The sequence below is a fragment of the Trachemys scripta genome, chromosome 7, assembly GCF_013100865.1.
Source record: "Trachemys scripta elegans isolate TJP31775 chromosome 7, CAS_Tse_1.0, whole genome shotgun sequence".
Lineage (NCBI taxonomy): Eukaryota > Metazoa > Chordata > Testudines > Emydidae > Trachemys > Trachemys scripta.
Genome location: NC_048304.1, coordinates 68,103,769 through 68,129,162, shown reverse-complemented (window position 1 = coordinate 68,129,162; position 25,394 = coordinate 68,103,769). Strand labels below are relative to the sequence as shown.

General features: G+C 44.4%; 1 protein-coding gene across 3 annotated transcripts in view; it reads right to left on the bottom strand.

The window, feature by feature from the left end:
- The window catches only part of LOC117879994 (L-threonine dehydratase catabolic TdcB-like), an 89,970-nt gene that overhangs the window by 47,128 nt on the left and 17,448 nt on the right, over positions 1 to 25,394 (bottom strand). The window contains exons 1-2 of one of the 3 annotated variants that reach the window (XM_034775616.1): positions 9,319 to 9,400; positions 8,401 to 8,417 (exon numbers count right to left, since the gene is read on the bottom strand). The exons of 1 other annotated variant lie outside the window; for it this stretch is intronic. In XM_034775616.1, the coding sequence (XP_034631507.1) occupies positions 8,401 to 8,417 (17 nt within the window). In that variant the 5' untranslated portion in view covers positions 9,319 to 9,400. Of the gene's footprint in view, positions 1 to 8,400; positions 8,418 to 9,318; positions 9,606 to 25,394 lie in introns of those variants that run through there. One more of the 3 variants, XM_034775615.1, reaches the window with a different exon arrangement.

Sequence of the window (25,394 nt, the reverse complement as noted above, 5' to 3'; positions counted from 1 at the left end):
TTGTTTTGCAAATGTAACCTTATAAGAGTATTTTTGTGAGAGAGAAGGAAAGAAGACTATTTCCCACAAAAACTTTCCTGTCTCTTCAAAATTCGTCATTAGAAAAAAAGCAACATTATTCCATCACTATTCTAAGCAAGATTAGATGAAACATCTGTGTCTTGAACAAGGTCTCTATTCCCAGGCTTCTAATTTAGCTGGGTTGAAGTTTGTGTTTTAAAGATTCTTCTCAGGAACACATCTGAAAATTGCCATATTCTCAGAGCACAGACTGCGGTTTTAAATTAAACTCTTTCATCCATTAGCCTATAGCTAATCGATTTCTACAGTTAAGTTATTTTGGAGTTGGGAGTTAGTTCTCCTGCATGGTGTCTAGCACAACACATTAGACCAAAATGGCTCCTACAGGAGTTATTACAACATATTGCAAGATTCCATGACCTAAATAGGCCTAATGCAATCACGATCTAGCAGACTAACATCCCAGTTCAGCAGTTCATTGACCAGCAAACAAAACATTTTCTATAACCCAGTAGACCATAATTACTCTAAAGGACAAGGACAAGAACACACATGTTCATAACAACTTCCTAAATGCACATTTGCCTAGTTCAGAAATTAGTAGAAACATATCAGGTTTCTTACATGGGTGATGGGTAAAAAGGATAAGTTATTAGGTAGATACAGAAATAGGGATTTTATTTTCAATTCAAACGGACTGATTGATTTGTAAGAAAGATACAGATACTAGACACACTCCTATTTTTCTATTGCTATTAAAAAAAGCCCCAAAAACTCTATTAATTAGCTTAGACTGATGTAGATCTGAGGCTATGATGTGATACTCCCATCATGCATTTATGCAATCAAATGTTTTTCTCTAAAAGAGAAGAGGCCAAAATGGCAGACTGGGGGTTTTGGCTTTATTCCTGGATTTCCTTGCTTTGGCCCAGGAAAGGGGTGAAGAGAGGTGGAAGGGGAATAAATCAGACTCTTAGACTTTGTCTAGTCTACAGTTTTGATGGCTACAGGAACACTGGGCCAAATTGCTTCCTGGCATAACCCCATTGACTTCAGCAATTACTCCAGTTTACTTTGTCCACATGAGAGCTCTCACTGCTACCAGTGGGAAATTCTTGCTAAAGAGGTTAGCAGCCACATCACCAAGGCTACAGCTGCAGGTTATTGTAAGTGCTGATTGTCTCATATGTATTTTATCTGTCTCATCAGACAATTAAATTTTTTCCTATAAAACCCATCTGGATGTGCCATCTACCTATTGAGAGCTCATGATCTATAGAGGTCAACAGCCAATTTGAGGGTTTGCAAAGCCATTAACAGGTAACTAATTGCCATGCCAGGTCACCTGCATTTATTTTCCTGAAGGTAGTTTGTTTACTTTGCTTAACTTGCTTCTTCATGTGTTTCTTTAGCAGAGAGACTTATTTACAGTTAATGCATGTATAAAAACATGCGAACAACAGTCTGGGCAATGACTGAAAGTAGAAGCATGACTTGTCATGCACCGTAACAATAAGTGGTATATGATTTAGTGATCAGAACTAGAGCTAAGCAAATAATTGATTTTTCACTTCAGTGGCCCAGCCAGAAAACCAAAAAATAAAATAAAAATAATGGCTAGTTTTGAACTGAAACTGAATGGTTTTGTTTTTTCTCAACAAAACTGAAAAAAATGTGTTCAGGTCAAATGCAACATTTTAAATGTCAATTAAGAATAGTTTCAAAAATCAAATGTAAATTTTAAGTGACATTTCAAAATGAAATATCAGTTCAAGTCAAAATTTGGTTTAAAAAATGTCATTTTAAATTAACATTTTATTTTGAACACATCTAGGGAAAAAAAGTCAACATTTTTGTAACAAAATCGGTTGTGACTTTTCCAAAAGTTTTGTTTTCAAGGTTTTTTTGGCCAGACTATTCCCAATTCAGGTCAAATTCTCAGTGCCTTGGAAAAATGTCTCTCTCAGTGAATTTGTTATTCATTGGGGGAGGGGGGGGGAGTGGGGGAAATGTGCCCAGCTCATAAATATATTCCTCACACAATATAAATCATAGCTGTTTCCAAATGAATCAGCTGTGCTTTTCAATAGATTCTCCTAGAAAAGCTCAGTGAATGAGCTTCTTTATTTCCATGCGACTCTCCAGCACATACATTAAACAAATATCCAGCTATCAAAGTTTTATTGCACGCATATAATTTGTGCCATTTCACATTCAGTGTGGTTAGTAAAAACAACCATGCAAACATGGCTTATAAACCTACTTTTCTGTGAACAGTTGCTCAGCATAGCTGGGGGCAGGGGAGGGAGGGAATCCATATGGAGCCATTCCAAAGAGAATGAAGGAACTGTAGGAAATTATTTACTTATACAGACAGTCTTACCTAATGCAAAGTCTCAATGCAGCTGCATGGTCATTGTTTTGAAATATGCTCTTAAAATGATAAAAAGCTTGGAATAAATTTTGTCTTTTGGTTTGTCTGCTTTCAAAACTCTCAGCATTGTAAATTAAGTGCAGTAGTATTTGGGGGGGGGGGAATTCTGCACACTTTATTTGAACCACAATTGCCTTTTTTGTTTCAAGGAGGAAAGAAATACACACTTATAGTTATCTTGCAGTAGCTTGTCAACTGGCTAAACTCCACACTCAGATGCAACATAACTGCTAAGTGAAACCAATGGGCACTGGACACATACCAGAGGACAAAATCTGATCCATTTGTCAGTCTTTCCATCTATTGCAAAATGAGTATTCATGGGCAGAGATGACAGAAATATGCACATCCATACAAGAAGTCACTATACTGCTTATATTTGCCGTAAGATGATACAGGAATGTAGCAATGTCTGGATGTTAAAATGCCAGAGGCCTCCCAGCCTTCCCTCCCACCCCAAAAAATCTTCAATTTAAAATATGATAAAATGTTTAGGATAGCTTGAGAACATTCTAACTGGACAGTTATAATTTCGATCCGTGCTGATACAGCTAATTTCACTAACTCTTCACATTGGGCTTTAAAATATGTTGTATTACTTCTGGGAACACCCACTTAGTAAAGAACTGCTATAGTAAAAATAGGTATACTATCCTGATGCCACATTGATAGGTCAAATTCAAGACCAAAATGCAAATTTAAGGAAATTTTAAGATGATGACCTTATATAGCAAACCTCCCACTCCTAGAAGAAATAATTTGCATTTTGCTGTTCAAACAAGCAAATCTTGTGGATTCTGACAGCTGGTACTAATGAGTAAATAGTAATTAATTGCACAAGATTTTGTAGTGCCAGGGGACAGTCAAAGCCAAGTACTACTTATTAAAAGATAGAAGGGTACTTGTTGCTCTTGTAAATAGATTTTACTTACTTGTGTAAGTACTGTTTAAACAAAGATGATTACAACATTTTCCAAAGAGGGTTACTCAAATCAACATGCTCAATAAATCCCCATGACATCAGAAGCTGGAAAGGTTTAAATGACTTGCACACCCAGTCCCTTTGAAAATTTAATATGCTGACAATCTAGTGGAAAGTGATTAAAATGACTGGCTATTTCAGACATTTTTAATACTACGGTGTGGTTTTTGTGTGTGTGAAATACTGTATTTGGTTATCTACTTTCATATAAGATATTATGGATTCTAGTACAGTTTAAGAAAAATTTGTTTATCCATATCCAAGATCATACTTCATTTATCTGTTCTTATGTGGTCATTAGACTACTGGAAAACATGCTGGCTTATTTAGAGATTACAACTGCCCATAGTTCACCAGAATTTTTGCTATCATTGTATGAGAAGTAAAAGATATTCCATGGAAATAGTTGCAGTATATATATATACTGCAACTGTGAACAGATTAACAAGCCTTTATTTATACAGGCTGTCACAGAACATTTCCTGCCTAAGTATATTGAATTATCAACAGTACGGAAACAATATTGGAAAGGGAATATATTTTACTTCAGTTATAAGACAATAGGTCAAATTCTGACCTTAGATACACTAAGGGGACCAGTCTGATTTTATTGTGTTTCACTAATATAATTAAAAGAAAGGATTTGATTCAATGGGCCAAATTCAGCCTTGTGCAAGTGGGTGAAACTCAACTGATGTTAATAGAATTGCACCTGCTTGTGTGGGCCAAATTAGATTCACTGGACAAAGCTTTCCTAACTTAGGCACCTAACTTCAGGCACTTGAGTGCTCTAAGGTCAATGGGAGTGGTGGTGCTTACTTTAGGTACCCAAGTTATGCATGTTTTGGGCAGTGAATCAAATGTGGCCCCCCAGATAAGCAGGTGCAATTCCCCTGGTAACAACCATTCCACAATGCTATTTCCCCATAAGGGCAATGACTGAATATTTAGTCTCTTTATGTGTGTAAAAGATGGTGTTATGCAAGTGTTATTTGTAAACTACAAGAGATACCTCCAAGTCCATTAAAAAGCATCAAGCTTTCCATGTTGTTATAGGGTGCCTGCTTCACCAACTACCACTCAGCCATGAAGTAACTCCTGAACATGCTAGAGGACATAGCCACCCGAGCCCTGCCTAATTTCTGACCACCAAACCAGACAAACACTGTCCTGCTCTAGAACACTGTAGAATGTAGCCAACTGACAGGAATTGAGAACTATGAATTACCCTGGTTACACTTGATTGCTCCCTCCCAGAGAGGGGTTTCCTTTCACGGAGGAGACTCATTTATATGAGCTTGTGTATTGCTCTTGAATATTTACAAGAGAGGTCACAGTTAGGAGTCAGAATGTTCATTTTCTTAGCTGTAGCACAGTCAGAAGAGCCAAGATTGCAGCTGTCTTCTGAGGTACTGGAATTGCTATCACTTTTCTGCATTTCCACAGAAAGTCTACTTGGGCATGCCTTGGAGCCCAGCCCTATATGGTAGGCTGTTTGCTTGCTCTATATCTGTTTGAGTAGAAAGCCCAGAGGGCATTAGAGTCCAACTGCCTTTGTTCTGAGGTTCTCTAAACCCAACAAGTGAGGCCTTTCTCAGAATGGGGTCTGTTTGTTTAAGCAAAGGAGCCTCTCATGGTTTGTGATGATGGCTGGATTCCAGATCCCCAGAATTATATAAGGTTGCCTTGTGGAGGCAAAATGGCCTCAATTGATCACCCAGCCTTTGTTTGTTACAAGGACCCAAACTAGAACTCAAGTGGTATAAGGGAAGCCTTCTCTTATTAGAAGGTCCATTTTCTAGACTTGACCCCTCCAATATTTCTGGAGCCAGAGGCCTCAAAGTTAGGCTGGATATTTTCTTGTGAGCTAAAGAGGTAAGTGGAATGTGGGGCTTATCGGATGTCCCACTCATTATGAAATAGTTGGATAATTGTAAATATATAAGCACTCCTTAGGCACTCATGCCCGTGAACTAATAGACAACAGACCGAGTGGTGTTTTATGTGACTAGGCTATGGGAAACCAGGTCCGCATGGATGGCCAGTCTGGGGGAAAAAAAAAAGGGAAGTTTTTTCATAACAAGAGCTGCAGTCTAGATGCACAGCACATTCTGGGCATAAAGAAAATGATAACTGATGGGTTGTACCAGGGCAAAGGTCCAGGTCCAGAGAGATTTCTTCACCTGTGTCACACAATGTCCAAAGCTGGGCTTGTTCATCAGTTCTGAAACACCCACAATTCTTTAGAGGAAAAATGTGTTCTTGATGCCCTTGACAGGACCCATTGGTTTTCTTACACCACATGCCAAGTAGTGCTGGCAAAATTAATGAAGGATTGGCCAGAGAAGCATCTGAACTTTCCCATTGAACTTCCAGGCCTCCATTTATCAGTGTTACCATTTTAAAAGACAGACTTCCCTCAAATCATCTGGAAGCTGGATAAAATAACATGCCAACACTGGTAGTAGGAGGACACCACTTTTGTGAATGCTTCTCTGATAATAGTGCCTGCTGTCCGGCAATGATTCCTCTCAAACATCTGTGCCCAAGTCCCATGCTTTGCATGGGCAAAGAATGCTTCTGCTTTTTTTCCCCTTTGCTGTTACGTTAACAACAGATTAAACGCCCCTGGTTCTAAGTCTGGATAGCCCAGGAATGCCTATGAAACCCCTACCCAGCTGCCTGTACTCAGATTACTCAGGTCAAGAGGGAAAATAAGCTGAGTGGGAGCGCAGTGGAAGCGGGAGGTATTTGCTAAGACACACAGAGTACTCCCCAATCCCTACGTGCTGCCCATGGCTTCAAGGAACTGTGGATGGTCTATTGAGTGTGAAATCCAAGGTTTTGTGGGGTTGCTGGCAAGTTAGAATAGGGGCACAACAAGCTTCTCATTGATGAGCCGATATAAGTGACTGACAGAATTTGGATCTACAAGTTAAGTTTCAACTCTAGTACAATCACTAAGAGACAATACTGGGGCAATTCAGGGAAGATGTTAGAAGGGTAGTTATATGTGTGTTTATTTCTATATGATCCAAAACTCCTCTGCATAAGTCACAGGGGACAATGGTAGTGTGCAAACTTGCTAGGGATTATTATGCATCAACATCATTCTGATAACACCAATTAATGTGGATGAACCCCCAATTCATTTTAACAAACATCAAATCTGGGTTTAAAAAAAAAAAAGCCAGATCCTTTTATAATCAATAGGCCCACTTATAGTTTGCATTCAAGATAAGGCCAGTCAGCTCTCATGCTTCTAGGTCTCAAATGACTTCCAGGGATGGAAGGATTCCTACCCCTGTAAAACATTACTCAGCTGAGGCCTGACCCTCTAAGATACTAACTGAACACACCTCCTTAAAAAGCTAAGCACCCTAGCATTTCTCAGGAGTGGCTCAGCAGTTTACAGGAGCCAGCCTTTGTGACACCCATTATAGATTTTTTTTTTTTAAACCTTCCTCTGAATCAGGTGTGGGCCACTACACTTGATGGACTAGAAGTCTGATTGACCAAGAAAAATACTGTAGACTAATCCTCCAGTCAATGGTAGTTTTGGACTAAGGACTGCAGATTCACAGATTTTAAGGCCAGAAGGAATCATTATGATCTACCAGTCTGACCTTCCTGCACAGACCATAACATTTCAGCCAGTAATTTCTGCATCAAGAGTATAACTTGTGGTTCAGCCCTATGTTCTGAAGTGCATTGAGAACAAAGATCAATGGAAAACAAATCAATACTTGCATATTTATAAGTTATAAAAAGCATCATCACCAGCAGCAGCAATTATAAGCACCACTCAGAGTGGTACAAGTGCATTCTACATGGCTTGGACCAGAGGTACAATGGGTTTTCCCCTAGTACAGGGAGCACATACCCCAGGACCCCCTGCAGCACTCTATCCATAATGGCAGATTAGAAAACCCTCTGCCAGTTTTATTACTACTTTTATTTCAGTAGCACTTAGAGACTCCCAAGGCTGTGGCACCCCATTGTGCTAGGCACTGTACTAGGGCACAGTAAGAAACGGTCCTTGCCCCCCAAGAACTGACAATTTAAGGGTGGGTTTTTTCCAAAGCTGCTCAGGGATTTAGGCACCCAACTCCTACAGAAAGTCATTTGGACTTCTGCTCCTAAATCCCTCCAGCACTTTGGAAAGCCTCCCCTGAATAAACCAGACAGACCAAGGAAGAATTATAATCACTGTACAGACTTGAAATCAGGGCACAGAGAGATTTAAGCAACTTGCCTAAGATCATGCAGGAATTCTGTGTCTGAGGTGGGAACAGAACCCAGATTTCCCAAGTCCCAGTCCCAGGCCTTAGCCATTCATAACCATGCCTTAATGATAAGCCTACCTCTCTACAGACTAAATGCACTGGATGATGGAGCCAAATACGTCACGACCAGATAGTTTAACAGGAGTTTGTTTCAGTTAAAATAAACTAATTGAATAATCAAGCTGGGAAATGGTTTGGACACTATACATACAGCAGGCACATTCGTCTCAGTTCCTCATGTGCAATGTTCTACAATTAATGGATGTAAAGCTCAGGCCCAATTATGTCTGCTGCCCAGCAGTCAAGCTGCAATATCAAGTTCTATGTATTTTCTATATCTCTCTGTGTGTATAGCATTAGCTTCACTAATTCAGCATCATTATAGGCAGAGCCAAGTCAAACCCTTTATTTGGCTTCAGCCTGACCAGCAGTCCTATCTGAACAGTCACTGTGACCTCAGTCCAAACAAACGCCACTGCTTAAAGCTGGCAGTATTATCCCCTTAATAATCTGACACCTCCTTAATATGGGAATTAAAAATGCGGAGGCATGATGAGTTTAAATGGCTACGCTTTGTGTGGTTCAGTCCCTCTGATGCTAATGCTACAATAATTCCGCAAAGTTCCTTGAATGGACGGAGGCTTCTTCCTTAAGAAAGTCAAATGAACAATATTTACTTCAGGGCTGGCTGCATCTGTTAGGAAAGAGAAGGATCAAAGCTAAAACAATTGTAAAACATTTTTATAATTAAAAAAAATCTTAAAATGTAGAGTTCCAAGTTTATTAACCAAATGAGAAGTTTTCTATTAGCTTTCATGTAAGAAATGACAAACAGCACAGATGAGAAGGGTGGTCCAGTGTTAGAGACACTGGACTCAACTCTGGAGATCTAGGATCTATTCCGAACTCTGCTGAAAACGTCTTACATGACCTTGGAGAAGTCACTTTCTCTCTCTCTGACTCAGCTTCTCATTTGTAAAAAATGGGACAATACTTCATCTGTCCGTCTTGTCTGTATAGGTGGAAATGCTCAAATGTGTGCTTAACTTTGAGGACATTGCTATCAGTGCGGCTACTGAATATTTAGCACAAATGTAAGGATTTGCAGGATCAGGGCCTTGGATTGTAAGATCTTTGGGGCACGGAATGTTCATACCTGTCTGTACCTAGCACAATTGGCCATTGATCTCAACTGGAGATTCCACACATTATTGTAAAACAATAATTAACAGTAGACCATGATCACCAACAGAAAGACATCTAACATGCCATTAACACCAGATTCCAGAAATACACATAAAATAAATGTCCCAAAAGACAGTTCATTTTTCAATATTTCATTGACCACTTCAGGCCTTTTTCCATCAGGATATATTTACAGAAAGGTAAAATCTTTGAATCCCATAGATAAGTCAATTCAGTCTTCACCTGTACTGGTGGGACAAGTTCATTCCCAGCGCTGCTCCACTGATTCCAGTGCAGTGACCTCAGCGATCACTTTGACCCACTAAGAGCTTTAGAAAATATTGAATAACTACAATCACTTTGTTTTTTCTAGGGAACAGGGAAAGGAAAGGGAAAACAAAAAGCATTACCTATAAAGCAGAGCAACAAAATACACAAAGAGGTGAAGCAGAACTCCAACTATAGCACCATAAGAAGGCAGAAGGGATCCAGGGGAAGTGATGCCCGCAGCTCCAGCGCCAGGTACAGCCCTGGAACTGTCCATCACTCGTAAGGAGGAGAAAGGAGCAATCTAGTTCTAAGTCACACAGCAATATTCTCCAACCTTTGCCAGAAAGGATCATAGTCTTCCTCTTCCCTGGAGCATTCCCTGGGAGTTCTGTTCTTTAAAACCTTGGAGTAGAGAAACTGTGCCGCAAAATTCATAGCAATTCCCAGCGATAGCCAAAGCGGCGAGACCCCAGGCAACTGACTCACTTGCCTTTGGAACGTATCGCCCCTGTCAAGCCTGGGAGGGATGTGTGCTCTGTAGGTGACTTGCTGTAAGCAGCTCTCCAACACTAGACAGGGCAAAAGAAATGACTTTGAGAATTGGCTGCTTCTATTTAAAGAGATTATTTCCCAGGCCAGCCTGTCCCTGTCAATTTGAGTCAGGGCCTGGATTATACTTAGGTGACATTCAGTTGGCAGAACACGTAAAGCTTTAGATACTTAGCTACAGAGCATGATCTAGGTTTGTTAAATGGCTCGTGAAGTTAGCAACATTGACTTCTGCAGAAAGAAACCGCAAGGAAAGGTTGCCACTTTCCTGAGGGAGTCACAATGGTTTATGAATTCACAATGGGGCATTTTACTGACACCTGGGTTTTATACTACTTAACCCACAAGCCTAAGAAGCAGAGTTTTAGCATGCTGGATCCTTGGAAGTCTGGAATCCAAGCCCTGAATTCAGCAGTGTCAGCAGCAGAGTTGCTGAGTGATGGGCTGCTTTGCTCAGGGTCTTCATAGTAGGAGAAAAGTCTACACAGCTCATTCAGGGAAAGTAGGAAGATGAGCCCTCTGGGGTTAGAGGAAGAAGATTGCAGTCACATGTCTCTGAGGTCAATTCTGACCCCTGGTATATAGGTGCAGTAAAGGAGCATTAGTAAAAATCAGTGGCAGAACTACAGAGCTGCAAGACTTATGTATTATTGGTGGGGAAAGATATGTCAGGAAGAGAGAATTTCACTTCTTTCCCAAGTGACAGAGCATAAGATTTAGACTGCTTGGGAACCCCTACATTACTACAAACTTGTCAATTGTACCACCACAGCCTCAGTCATTTTTTCTCCTTCCTCCACACAACAGGCCTGCAGGCTTTCACCCCCTCATCTGTACTCCCCAAGCTGTGACACAGTTGCTGCACTCTCCTTCAACTCTCCATACTTTCCCCACTTCCAGTTCTCCCACATAGAACTGGTTGGGGGGGGGGGGGGGAGATGGCCTTGGCTGGGAACCATGAGAGGCCATGCTACACGTGGTCTCACCTCAGCAGAATGCCATGGGTGCAGACACACCATGTTCAGGTCAGTGGCTACTGCCAGAGCCCTCAGCCTTGTACATGTGATCTAAGCCCAGGGCCAGTTTTATTAAGGGGCAAGGAGGGAAAGTGAGTGGACTTTCAAGGAGTCATCAGCTGCTTTATCCAGAGAACATTTGAAGCATGGGGGTGGAGCATGCGCCTATGGATATAAACCAGTGCTCTTTATTTCAAATATTCTGAGAAGGATCCTATTATTATTACAAGAATTTTTGAGGCACTCCTAACTAATTGCCAAGTGCACTTCACATGGTTTTGATTAAAGACAAAAACTTTTCCCAAGGCATAGGGAGCCCCTGCAGCATTGCTGTTTTCAGAGCAGAGATAGGGAAAACCTGCACTGAATGCTAGGGGGAAGGGAGAGAGAAACAAGGACCATATATTTCAGGTATAACAAACGCTGTGAATTCCCCAGGCTGGCCTGGCACCCCCAAGTTGAAAAACACTGTTGTAGATGCTGAAGACTGCTGTCACCGTTTTAAAGATGTTACAAGCCAAAAAATAATACTAATTTTCCATTCTATCACCTCTCACAAACCAGCTTCTCAGGAATTTATTTTACTCTTTTAATACATGGGGAAACTGAGGCACAGAGAGTGACTGACCCAGAGTCACGCAGTGAGTCAGTGGCAGAGCTGGGAACAGAACCCCAAAGCCAACGACCACCTATTTTTAGGTTTGTACAGCACCTAGCACAAAGAGATCCACATTTGGGACCATGAGGCGCTACTACTATTGTTTGTATTATGGTAACAGGGAATCCTTAGAACTATTTTGCCTAGCAGCTGCCAGCCAGTTTACCAAGTTGAGGCTATTCTGGGGAGAAACATTCAAAACTAAACTACCATCCTGCAGACACTCTCCAACTGCTGGGAGAAGACACTTCCACAGTGAGGTTCAAGTCCATGTCAAGTGTCCATATCCCAGACTGAAAGCCTTGCCAATTAAGTTTAGGCTGGAAATGCTGACTGAGCTGTATCTCAGAAGGCGCTGCATTACCATAATTGCTCTAAGTTAACAGCCATTTTCCGAGCTGCTGTTTCCTTAATGAGAGATAAACAGTTAAACATGCCCTATTATTAGATGTCTCTTCCTCTCATTCTTGCCTGTCAAACTTCATTGTCACTGAAAGCTTCTTATGCTCTGCTGGCTTGTGCTGCCCAGACACATGCTGGCCCTGCTTACACACTACACCACACGCACACTCTCACCTGCCTTGCTTTCTCCTCTTTTGAAGCAACCGGATTTTATCACCCTTTGTGGGCACCAATTTTATTTTGAATGTCTACAGTTATTTCCCTGACCTTGTCCACTTTCTATCTCACTTAAATCCTCTTCATAGCTAGGAAGTTAATCTGGTCTTTCCCTCTCCCTAACACCCCACTCCAGGAAATTCTATTTCCTTCCTTTTTGCTACTGCTATTATTGGAAGGAGTTAGATTATCATGGTGTACTTCCCATTGCTGTCCAAAAACCTGAAACATCCAAGCCTGTTTCCAGTACTGAATAGTAACTCTAGGGTTTAATAATGAGGCACACAATTCCCTTTTTTCTTTATGGAGACCAAGGGACCTGTCTGAGGGTATGTCTACACTACGAAATTAGGTCGAATTTATAGAAGCCAGTTTTATAGATATCGGTTTTATACAGTCGATTGTGTGTGTCCCCACATAAAATGCTATAAGTGCATTAAGTCGGCGGAAAGCGTCCACAGTTCCGAGGCTAGCTTCGACTTCCAGAGCATTGCACTATGGGTAGCTATCCCACAGTTCCCGCAGTCTCTGCCACCCATTGGAATTCTGGGTTGAGATCCCAATGCCTGATCATGCAAAACAGTGTCGCGGGGGGTTCTGGGTACATGTCGTCAGGCCCTTCTCCCTCCGTCAGAGCAATGGCAGACAATCGATTCGTGCCTTTTTACCTGGGTTACCTGTGCAGACAACATACCACGGCAAGCATGGAGCCCGCTCAGCTCAGCTCACTGTCACCATATGTCATCTGGGTGCCGGCAGACGTGGTACTGCATTGCTACACAGCAGCAGCTAATTGCCTTTTGGCAGTAGACAGTGCAGTATGACTGGTAGCCGTCATCGTTGTACTTCTCAGTGAGTTCAATCAGAGGCACCTGGGAAAGTTCTTCAGCAGATTCCTCTAAGAAATACTGCACCAAACTTTCCACTCTGGGCATCTGATTCTTGATGATGATGGCTATCAATCATAGTACATCATTTTCTGCCAAGCACCCAGAAGATGCCGATGGCTATCAGTCAGGCTGCACCGTCTGCTGCCAGCTTAAGATGTAAAAAATAGATGGACCAGATTTGTTCTGTATTCATTTGCTTTCCCCCTCCCTCCGTGAAATCAACGGCCTGCTAAACCCAGGGTTTTGAGTTCAATCTTTGGGGGAGCCATTCTGTGTGACAGTTGTTTGTGTTTCTCCCTGATACATAGCCACCTTTGTTGATTTTAATTCCCTGTACCTGTACACCATGTCGTCAGTCGCCCCTCCCTCCCTCTGTCAGTTTCGCACCTTTTTTCAGACCAGACGCCATAGCACTGGGATCACGGAGCCCGCTCAGATCACCGCGGCAATTATGAGCACTATGAACACCACGCGCATTGTTCTGGAGTATATGCAGAGCCAGGACAAGCCAAAGCAAAACCAGGACCAGCCGAGGAGGCGATTGCAGCGCGGCGACGAGAGTGATGAGGAAATTGACATGGACATAGACCTCTCACAAAGTATGGGCCCCAGCAATGTGCAAATCATGGTGTTACAGGGGCAGGTTCATGGCATGGAACGCCGATTCTGGGCCCGGGAAACAAGCACAGACTGGTTGGACCGCATCATGTTGCAGGTGTGGGATGATTCCCAGCGGCTGCGAAACTTTCGCATGCATAAGGGCACTTTCATGGAACTTTGTGACTTGCTTTCCCCTGCCCTGAAGCGCCAGAATACGCCAGGATGAGAGCAGCCCTCACAGTTGAGAAGCGAGTGGCGATAGCCCTGTGGAAGCTTGCAACGCCAGACAGCTACCGGTCAGTCGGGAATCAATTTGGAGTGGGCAAATCTACTGTGGGGGCTGCTGTGATCCAAGTTGCCAGGGCATTCAAAGACCTGGTGATATCAAGGGTAGTGACTCTGGGAAACATGCAGGTCATAGTGGATGGCTTTGCTGCAATGGGATTCCCAAACTGTGGTGGGGCGATAGACGGAACCCATATCCCTATCTTGGCACCGGAGCACCAAGCCACCGAGTACATAAACCTCAAGGGGTACTTTTCAATGGTGCTGCAAGCCCTGGTGGATCACAAGGGACGTTTCACCAACATCAACGTGGGATGGCCGGGAAAGGTACTTGATGCTTGCGTCTTCAGGCACTCTGGTCTGTTTCAAAAGCTGGAGGAAGGGACTTTCTTCCCGGACCAGAAAATAACCGTTGGGGATGTTGAAATGCCTATCGTTATCCTTGGGGACCCAGCCTACCCCTTAATGCCATGAAGCCATACTCAGGCAGCCTGGACAGTAGTAAGGACCTGTTCAACTATAGGCTGAGCAAGTGCCGAATGGTGGTGGAATGTGCATTTGGATGTTTAAAAGCACGCTGGCGCAGCTTACTGACTCAGCTAGACCTCAGTGAAACCAATATCCCCATTGTTATTGCTGCTTGCTGTGCGCTCCACAATATCTGTGAGAGTAAGGGGGAGACATTTATGGCAGGGTGGGAGGTTGAGGGAAATCGCCTGGCCGCTGATTATGTGCAGCCATACACCAGGGTGGTTAGAAGAGTACAGCAGGGTGCGGTGCGCATCAGAGAAGCTTTGAAAACCAGTTTTGTGACTGGCCAGGCTACGGTGTGAAACTTCTGTTTGTTTGTCCTTGATGAAAGCGAGCACCGCTTGCAGAGGCAATAAAGTCATTGTTACTTCTCATTCATGCATTCTTTATTAGTTCATCACACAACTAGGGGGATAATTGCCAAGGTAGCCCGGGATGGGTGAGGGAGAAGGGAAGGAAAAGGACACGCTGCAGTTTAAAACTTTAACACTTATTGAAGGCCAGCCTTCCGATGCTCGGGCAATCATCTGGGGTGGAGTGACTGGGTGGCCGGAGGCTCCCTCACCGTGTTCTTGGGCATCTGGCTGAGGGCAATGGGACATTGGGGGGGGGGGAGGGATAGCTCAGTGGTTTGAGCATTGGCCTGCTAAACCCAGGGTTGTGAGTTCAATCCTTGAGGGGGCCACTTGGGGGATCTGGGGCAAAATCAGTACTTGGTCCTGCTAGTGAAGGCAGGGGGCTGGACTTGATGACCTTGCCTTAGCTCCTTAATTTTCACGCGGCACTGCTGTGTGTCCCTGTTATGGCCTCTGTCCTTCATGGCCTTTGAGACTTTTTCTAATATTTTGCCATTTCGTTTACTGCTATGGAGTTCAGCTAGCACTGATTCATCTCCCCATATGGCGAGCAGATCCCGTACCTCCCGGTCTGTCCATGCTGGAGACTCCATCATGGTTACCTGTGCTGATGAGCTCTGTGTGGTCACCTGTGCTCTCCACACTGGGCAAACAGGAAATGAAGTTCAAAAGTTCGCGGGGCTTTTCCTGTCTACCCGGTCAGTGCATCTGAGTTGAGAGTGCTGTCCAGAGCGGTCACAATGAAGCACTGTGGGATAGCTCCCGGAGGCCAATAACGTCGAATTCCATCCACACTACCCCAAATCCGACCCGCAAAGGCTGATTTTTAGTGCTAATCCCCTCGTCGGAGGTGGAGTAAAGAAACCGATTTAAAGTGCCCTTTAAGTCGAAAAAAAGGGCTTCATCGTGTGGACGTGTCCAAGCTTAATTCAATTTAACGCTGCTAAAATCGACCTAAACTCGTAGTGTAGACCAGGCCTCAGACTCTGTGCACCTTTGACTTAACATTAAAAGGTCATACATATCCATATAAAGATACCTCAAAATAATTTATCTAATGCACATCAAAATTTAACAGAGGTGATCAAAAATTATTTAATTCAGAAATTGGAATTGTATAAAAATGATTTTTTTCCTCCAAGAAAATGTTATTGTTGATTTTTTTTCAGTTTCTCTTAACAGGTAAAAACAATTTCCAAAGAGATTTGCATACACACGGTTTCTTACTCCCTCTCACCCCACAATAGTAGGTAATGGTAAGAATGTGTGATAACAGCCGTGAAGAGTTGGAAGTATTATTTTCTGTCTGTTAACAACACTTTCAGACAGACAAAGTCATATTTTCACCTTTCAGAGCAATGCTTCCGAACACTTAACAGTGTTTCCTCACACAGTAAGAAAGTGTGTGTAGCCACTTTCCCACCTTTTCAAAATTTCCTATGGGAAAATTTCAAAAGGGGATTTTTCCTGCAAATAATTTCATAAGGAAAAAAATCATGGTTTTCCATCAAGCTCTAAAATTAAGGGCTTGCCTACACTGCCCAACAGTTTGGATTACAAGGGTGAGAATTGCAACACACACACCAAAGTGCGGCACTGTAACTCCCATGTCTGGACATTAACTAAAAAGTTCCTAGTTTGCATTAATCTAGTTCTGTTTGAAGAGGACGAAGTTAACGTGAAGTAGGAACCTTTTAGTTCGTGCCCACAGTGTCCACATAGGGCAGTAACAGTGCAGGACGTGGGTGCGCACTGCTATTCACATCCCGGTAGTCTGAACTGTGGGGCAGTGCAGACATAGTCTCACGCTACGTCTTCACTACCCGCCTGAATTGGCGGGTAGAAATCGATCTCTCGGGGATCGAATTATCGCGTCTCGTCGGGATGCGACAATCAATCCCCGAATCGACGCTTGTACTCCACCAGCGCAGGTAGGAGTAAGCGCCGTCGACGGGGGAGCCGCGGCGGTCGATTTGCCGCCGTCCTCACAGCGGAGTAAGTCGGCTCGGATATGTTGCGTATCTTAAATCGATCCCCCCCCACCCCAGTGAAGACGTAGCCTAAGAGACCCCTCCTGTGGGACTTAATTTTAGTAAATCCTGAAGCACCTAAAACCAGGACAGCTAGACACTAGTTAAGGGATTAAAAGATGGCCCAAAACCCAAATTGCAGATGAAGCTATGACCATCTCACTCTAACAGATACAACCAAAACCCAGAGTCACATCACTGCAGAACTCCAATGGTTCCAATCCAGACATCCCTCTGGTTTAGGGAATTTGAATTCAGCTCAGTACAGAGATAGAATGAGCTTCAAACTTTTGATCAAAACTCAGATCCAGGAGGTTGGTGCCATCTTTAATTACAAATTTTATATATAATCTGCAGTGATTAATTAGTGAGAGCAGAAGAAGAGCTTGAAATGGCCTATTCACGATGGAAAATGAAATTAGTTCATGCTCCTATATCAACACTTTGCTACAAATATCCCTAGCCCTGATTCAGCAAAGCATTTAAGCAAATATTTAACTTTAAGCACATGCTTTGCTTAATAGGGATGGTCTGGTTTTAAGCACCTACTTGATGCTTTGCCAAATCAGGGCCTAAATCCAGTACAAAACTATAGTATTTGAACTGTGTTAACCATATCACCATAAGCAACAACGACATGGTAGTTTTAACAGTCTTACTCCTCGGTATTTCATTGTCTTTTCAGGCTTCCTCTCCTTCCTCTCCCCCAGGCAAAGCCCTGTAATTGCTAGAGGTACTTTATGCTGGTCTGAATGATCAAGTAAACATAGCAAAGAAACCCTGAGGTTAGCCCCACGGCTGGTCAAGTGGACACTGACAGTTGAAGTCATCACGGTGGGGTCACCACACTAGCTCTCTCACACTGCCCCAAATGCAACTACTGTCAGCTGTGAGGAGGACATCAGTCCGTCCACCGGGAGCCGCAGTGAAACATTTCATATAGGCCACCAAACAGCCTTTTGGTCACTCCTGGCCAGTGACAGATTTGAACTAATGACCTAGAAGTGAAAGATTCTCTATCCCATTAGCAATCCCCTCAATGAGCCATCCAATTCCCTATAAATCCCTTTTTCCAATATTAGTCCCAGTAAGCCAGTTGTTTGCAAGCTTTAGTAACTATCGTGGTTGACTGAGCGACCCACAAGGTGCCTTGTTCCCTGCTTGGTTGGTTCTGCAGCAAGCAGCATACTTACGCTTCTACAGTACACCATCTATTTTAAGGATGATCCAGCTAACCCTTCACATGTAACCTCACCGTCTGCCTCGTGGATATGAATTACCAGATGTCCCACAATTAGCTCTTGCATAGCACTGGGTAAAGTACATTGTGTTAGGTTCAATCATTTTGAACCAGTTCTGAAACTGGAAAAGAGCACATCCTTCGGGATATGCCATCACTAACCTCTTATCAGCAGAGTGCAAAGGGAAGTCACCTAACTCTTTGAGGAGTGGTCTGTGCATGTTTTAAAGAACTTCCAAGTCAGCTTGCTACAACAATTTTGGGTGAATTCAAGGTTCTAGCCAAACTCTTTAAATAGCCCGAAGAGCCCTTGTAATTGCTGACTAAATTTTTTAAAGGATTTACTAGACTATTAGCCTTAGTAATACCCTGTGGCAGTGAGTTGCCTAGGACACATTGTCCCTTTCAATCTCTTCCTCGTTCATTAACTCCCCACATTGTGTGTAAGAAATGTGGGGCTTGGGATTCACACTTTTCTCAGACTCCTTGAATATCTGGTTGCAACAAGCTGAACAGAGGAAGCACGTGAGCCCTAACTTTCAGCCTCCTTCCGTGAAGCAGTTTAACTCAGAAACCAAATTTACCACTACCACATTTTGCTGATCTTGCATGGACTTTTTGTCCTTTGACTCAGCTTTAAATGCCAAGTATTGCAATTATGATCTCAAAATGCATTTCATAGGAATGCAATTAGTACTGTGATGGTATGGGAAGTAACCACAATTTTGAATCAAAACAATTTGAACAGGGCTGCAGAGTTAGGGCTTTATCCTACAAGAGTTACTGCTTTGTATATTTCACTCTGTTCAGAGTCCCAGTGACTTCTCCACACAGTAAGAATTGCAGAGTCCAAGTACATTATACAATTTAAGTGACATACAGGGATCCATTTATTCCCCACTGAAATGCAGCCACCTCCAAGCCAGAATGCTGTTGAAGAACATACAATAACCAACACAGGAAGGAAAAACGATCTTTTACAATTAAAATTATAATGGGAATTTAAATAGACAAGACAATGAACCTGGTGGCCTGGCTAAATTCCAGCCTGAATAACACCCCTATTCAAATACACCTGCTGCTCCCCCCCCCGCGCCTCTCCTGAGTGTGGGCTGGCCCCTCTTTGCTGCCCCCTGCATCTCCCTTCCCTGTCTCTCCCCTGAAGCTCCATGCTGCCTGCCTGCATTAACTGCCGCCGCAGGGTCCTAGTGCCCCCCTCCACTACTGCCAGGGCAGGCTGCCCTTCCCCCTCAGACCCTTTCATTTTCCGGTGGGACCCTCCACCAGTACAGCCACCCCCCTGCCCACAGTCACTGCTCTTGCCCCACGCTGGGCAAGGGACAGCCCCATCCCCCACCCCCAGTGAGGCTACAGTGAGGCTACAGTGAGGGGCAGCAGCAGGGGAGGAGGCGCACATGTGATGGCAGCCCCCCCCGGTATGGCACCCACCACGGGGGAGGCGAGGGGGATTCCTGGACCTGAGAGGGGCCCTAAGAGCACGTGCAGTGTCCGTGGGGGGGGGATGAGTGTGCTGCCGGGGGGGAGAAGAGGGTCCCTATCCCAGAGCTCGCTGCTGCCGGCAGGGAGAGGGCTGGGGGGAGTCCTCCTCTCTGGCTCCAGTCCCAGGGCAGCCTGCCTGCACCCCAAACTCATCCCCAGCCCTGCCCCCCCCAGAGCCCACACCCCCAGCCAGACCCCTCATCCCCCCGCATCCCAACCCTCTGTCCTAGCCCTGAGCCTCTCCAACACCCCAAACCCCTCATCTCCAGCCCCAGCCAGAGCCCTCATCCCCATGCACCCTAACCCTCTGCCTCAGCCCTGAGTCCCCCCCCACACCCGAACCCCTCATCCCCAGCCACACCCCAAATCCACCCCCAGCCTCACCCCACAGCCCTCACCCCATCACCTCCTCCCTCCGCACTCCCTCCCATCCCCAAACTGCCTCCTAGAGCCTGCACCCTGCATTCCTCCTGCACTCCAGTCCCTTGCCCCAGCCCAGGGCCTGCACCCCAGACCTCCTCCCCAACCCAAACTCCCTCCCAGAGCCTTGGGCAGGTGGGGGGTGGAGTTGGGGGGGCCGAGTTTGGGCAGGGGCAGATTCCAGGCACCACCAAAATTTCTACAAACCTGCCACCCCTGCCGGCAAGAGCTGGTGCGCCATACCAGGGTGGATCGGCTTCCTGAGGCAGCAATTTAAAGGGCTGGAGCCCAGAGCCCTTTAAATTGCCACCAGAGCCCCGCTGCCAGAGCCCTGGGGTAGCGGCGGCGGGGGTTGGGTGGCGATTTAGAGGGCCCAGGGCTCCTGCTGCCGCTACCGCCCTGGGCCCTTTAAATCACCACTGGAGCCCCACTGCTGCTACCCCAGGGCTCCAGGGACAATTTAAAGGGCCCAGGCCCTTTACGTAGGCCCCGGAGCCTGCCGGAGCCCTGGGGTAGTGGCGGCAGGGCTCTGGTGGCTATTGAAAGGGTTCGGGGCTCCCACTGCCTCTACCACCCAGGGCCCTTTAAATAGCCACTGGATACCTGCTGCCGCTACCCCAGGGCTCCAGCCCTACCCCAGGGCTCCAGCAGCAGAGTTCCGGAGATGATTTAAAGGGCCCTGGAGGGTAGTGGCAGCCAGAGCCCCGGGCCCTGCTGCCGGAGCCCCGGGGTTCCGTCGGCAATTTAAAGGGCCCAGGGCTCTGCTGCGGTAGCAGCAGCTAGAGCCCTGGGCCCTTTAAATTGCCCCCTTTAAATCGCCCCCGAGCCCCAGGGCTCCCAGACACCTCTGCAGCTGGGAGCTTAGGGGGTGATTTAAAGGGCTTGGGGCTCCCAGCTGCTGCTACCACAGCCCTAGCCCCGGGCCCTTTAAATTCTGATTTAAAGGGCCTGGGTATTTAAAGGCCCCGCCTCTTCTGGTGGAGGCCACGCCTCTTCCGGTGGAGGTCACGCCCCTCCTCAGGACTCCAGAGTACTGGCAAGTCCTTTAAGTTACTTTCACCCCTGATGGCAACACAGGAAAACAAAATGATCACTTAGAATTATGCTGTGCAGTGATGCAACTGACATTTTACAGAACATCATTATATAAAAACTAATGTGGATACACAAATTGTGTGAGGTGAAGAGCCAACAAGAAACACAAAATATAGAACAAACACTAACTGATGTCAAATTTCTCTTGATCAGTTTCAAGTTCTGTTCTACCTAATGCTCTGTTCAATCTTACAGACTGCATAACTCAGAGTTTAGTGGTGAGTAAGATCAGAATGTGTCCCCATCTGTTCACATTTGTAAAATAGCAGCTGAGGTATGTGCGCATAGTTTCATCTTATTGTTCATTATCTCCAGGGAGCAACTGAATAACCTCCCCCAAAATGAAGCAGCAGGCTGAAATGAATGGGAACAGAAACAGCTTTCCTATGCTATGTAAGGTGGGGAGAGGGAGGAAAACCAATTCAAAGAAAAATGTCTGTCGGTGTAAAACTCTGGAATGGAGTCTGAGACTTCTCTGCGAGACACTTTCTGTGTGGGATACAGACTCAGACCATGTTCATTTATCATTCGGATACATGTGCAGAAGTTAACTTCCAAAATTCATATTTAGACACCTCTGTAAGTGATCTGATTTTCACAAAGGCTGAGTACCTTCACATGCCTAGGCCAGTATGCGCTAGTCCAGTGATACTCAGACCTCAGTGGTTCAGGAGCCAAATGTTGATTGCTAATTATCCAAAAGAGCCACAGTAGTGTGAATTCATTGTTTCATTTACAATAGTGCTATATATTCATATTTAAAACAGTATGATAGGGGAAATATTTAATTTTTATATCTTATTCTCACAGCAAAATGACTGACCAAGTAGCATTATTTTATCAACTACAATTGATTAACAGAGTAAAAGCATGCCGATTGGTTAATAATTAAATCACACAGTATTTTAATATCATGTGCTGCAAAGACTACTGGAAACACGTTAAAGAGCCATTTGAGGCTTGTGAGCCTCAGTCTGAGTATCACTGCTCCAGATCTTCCTACAATTCAGAGACAAAAATAGGTGTTGTGTGCTCTTTACACAAACAAACAATGTGAAGGAACCACAGGCACAGTGGGGACCAAAGGACGGCGTTTACTCACTGTTTACAGCACACTAAGCTGCTCTATGGTCTCTGGTCAGGTTCTACTAGACTCCAACAGGATAGACTGTGATGGTTACCAGAGGACTCACACACCATTTAAAGGTATAATACCCAACTGCTATATCTACTGTTGTGCACTAAAGCATCTCTCTAACTGCCAAGATGGACATATCTGATGCAAAATGTGGACCAAAAAATATTACTTATGCAGGCAACTGATTGCTGTGGGATTCATTCCTTCAGCGTAAGTAAATTTTTATACTTTCGGTTTCATGTTCATTTCTGATTTAAACCATATTCAACAATGAAAGTGAAACAACTCCCAGTTTGGTGGAAGGAAGGTAACTTTGGGACTAAAATGAGGGTGCCAGAAAGTAGTGCACCAAAGTGACCTGTAGTTTAATGCCACAAATGAGGCTTCTGCTTGCCTTAATGTCAAAAAACATCATTTTAACACAGGCAGTAGAGACAGTAGTGCTAGCACTGCAGATACACAGAAATGTCTAACAAATCATTTAGAACCAACATATTATGATACTAACCAGGGAAACTGATATCTAGATAGAGATGCACAAATAAATTTATATTATGCTACCACACCAGTCTTTAAATGTATTGTTCCCCTTTTACAGACACTAACGTCCCTTGCTGACATCAGCATTGTCCCTCAGATGAGTGGTAGCAGATGGCTGGGGCCTTGCAGGTTGGCTTCCCAGTACAGAAGAAATCAGTAACTCAGATAGATTCTATATTTAGTTTGCACTATTTACATATATGTCAGTCCTGGAACAGAGGTGGTCAATCATCATACAGGGCAACCCCATTTTTCAGAAATCACAGCCCAAAACTAATGTCCAGTTACTAGGAATTAACTCTGCCCCAAGAATTTACTCTAATCAGAGCTCAAGCTCTGATGCCACCTCACAGCTCCCTCTCCAAGGACCCTTGCCCTGACACACAAACTTGCAAAACAAAAACTAGCAATAACACAGCTTGTGTTCCAAGATGGCACTTTTGATTGCTTGCTCACTAAGAAAGAACTCAGAAGAAAACTATGTAACAGCACCACTGGGGGACACCTGCCAGAGCGGCATAATAAAGACCAATCAGACCAAAATAGACAAGAAGAATGAGCATCAGGAAAGGAACAAGAGTAAACAGATGATTGAGATTTTCCCCTTTTGTAATTCACTTACAGAATTATTGTCTCCTAATACTGGAGAGTGATCTGCCATTACGGATTAGGTAAAAAGGAGAGTCATCCTCCCCATCCCACCCTCCCACTCTGATCATGGCCTGAAGGTACTGCACACATGGTCCAAAGAGTACCAAGATGTGATCTCGATTCTGTCCATACTTACACCCTTACCTGCAGACACTTATGCACCATGGGTAGTCTCATTGATTTCAATAGAACTACTCACGGCTTCTAAACTTAAGCACCTGCTTAAGTCTTTGCAAAATTAGGGTCTAAAGCCCTCAGACCCGCAATTGCATCCATGCAGGAGGAACCCCATGCAGAGCCCCTGAGATATGCCAGACTACTTCTTGGAGGGGGAAGTGGACTCTTCTCACCACTTTCTGGTCTTTTTCCTCTAACAGCTGTGAATGGAAGTGACACATTCCGTAACTCACAAGGCTCAAGAATTACTATCATTTTCTATTAACTGCGCTTCTATTTGTTTCCTCATCTGTGTAATGAGGATAATGATACTGACCTCCTTTGTAAAGCACTTTGAAATCCATAGATCTCAAACTGTTATACAAGAGTTAGGTATTGTTGATTTTTAAAATCCAATACCTCAATTAAAATTTAAAATTCACTTTATGTACAATGTATGTATATTTACAAATGTAGCCAAAGAGCTAAAATCCTAATAAAACCTGAGAGCAGAGACACACATAGGTTATTCTAGAATTGTTCAGAGTGGCTAGCATTCCTTATGGTGTTTAGAATCATAGAATATCTGGGTTGGAAGGGACCTCAGGAGGTCATCTAGTTCAACCCCCTGCTCAAAGCAGAACCAATTCCCAACTAAATCATCCCAGCCAGGGCTTTATCAAGCCTGACCTTAAAAACCTCTAAGGAAGGAGATTCCACCACCTCCCTAGGTAACCCATTCCAGTGCTTCACCACCCTCCTAGTGAAAAAGTTTTTCCTAATATTCAACCTAAACCTCCCCAACTGCAACTTGAGACCATTACTCCTTTTTCTGTCATCAGCTACCACTGAGAACAGTCTAGATCCATCCTCTTTGGAACCCCCTTTCAGGTAGTTGAAAGCAGCTATCAAATCCCCCCTCATTCTTCTCTTCTGCAGACTAAACAATCCCAGTTCCCTCAGCCTCTCCTCATAAGTCATGTGCTCCAGCCCCCTAATAATTTTTGTGGCCCTCCGCTGGACTCTTTCCAGTTTTTCCACATCCTTCTTGTAGTGTGAGGCCCAAAACTGGACACAATACTCCAGATAAGGCCTCACCAATGTTGAATAGAGGGGAATGATCACGTCCCTCGATCTGCTGGCAATGCCCCTACTTATACAGCCCAGAATGCCGTTAGCCTTCTTGGCAACAAGGGCACACTGTTGACTCATATCCAGCTTCTCGTCCACTGTAACCCCTAGGTCCTTTTCTGCAGAACTGCTTCCTAGCCATTCAGTCCCTAGTCTGTAACAGTGCATGGGATTCTTCTGTCCTAAGTGCAGGACTCTGCACTTGTCCTTGTTGAACCTCATTGGGTTTCTTTTGGCTCAATCCTCTAATTTGTCTAGGTCCCTCTGTATCCTGCCCCTACCCTCCAGCGTATCTACCACTCCTCCCAGTTTAGTGTCATCTGCAAACTTGCTGAGAGTGCAGTCCATGCCATCCTCCAGATCATTAATGAAGATATTGAACAAAACCGGCCCCAGGACCGACCCCTCGGGCACTCCACTTGAAACCGGCTGCCAACTAGACATGGAGCCATTGATCACTACCCGTTGAACCCGACAATCTAGTTAGCTTTCTATCCACCTTATAGTCCATTCATCCAGCCCATACTTCTTTAACTTGCTGGCAAGAATACTGTGGGAGACCGTATCAAAAGCTTTGCTAAAGTCAAGGAATAACACATCCACTGCTTTCCCCTCATCCACAGACCCAGATATCTCCTCATAGAAGGCAATTAGGTTAGTCAGGCATGACTTGCCCTTGGTGAATCCATGCTGACTGTTCCTGATCACTTTCCTCTCTTCCAAGTGCTTCAGAATTGATTCCTTGAGGACCTGCTCCATGATTTTTCCAGGGACTGAGGTGAGGCTGACTGGCCTGTAGTTCCATGGATCCT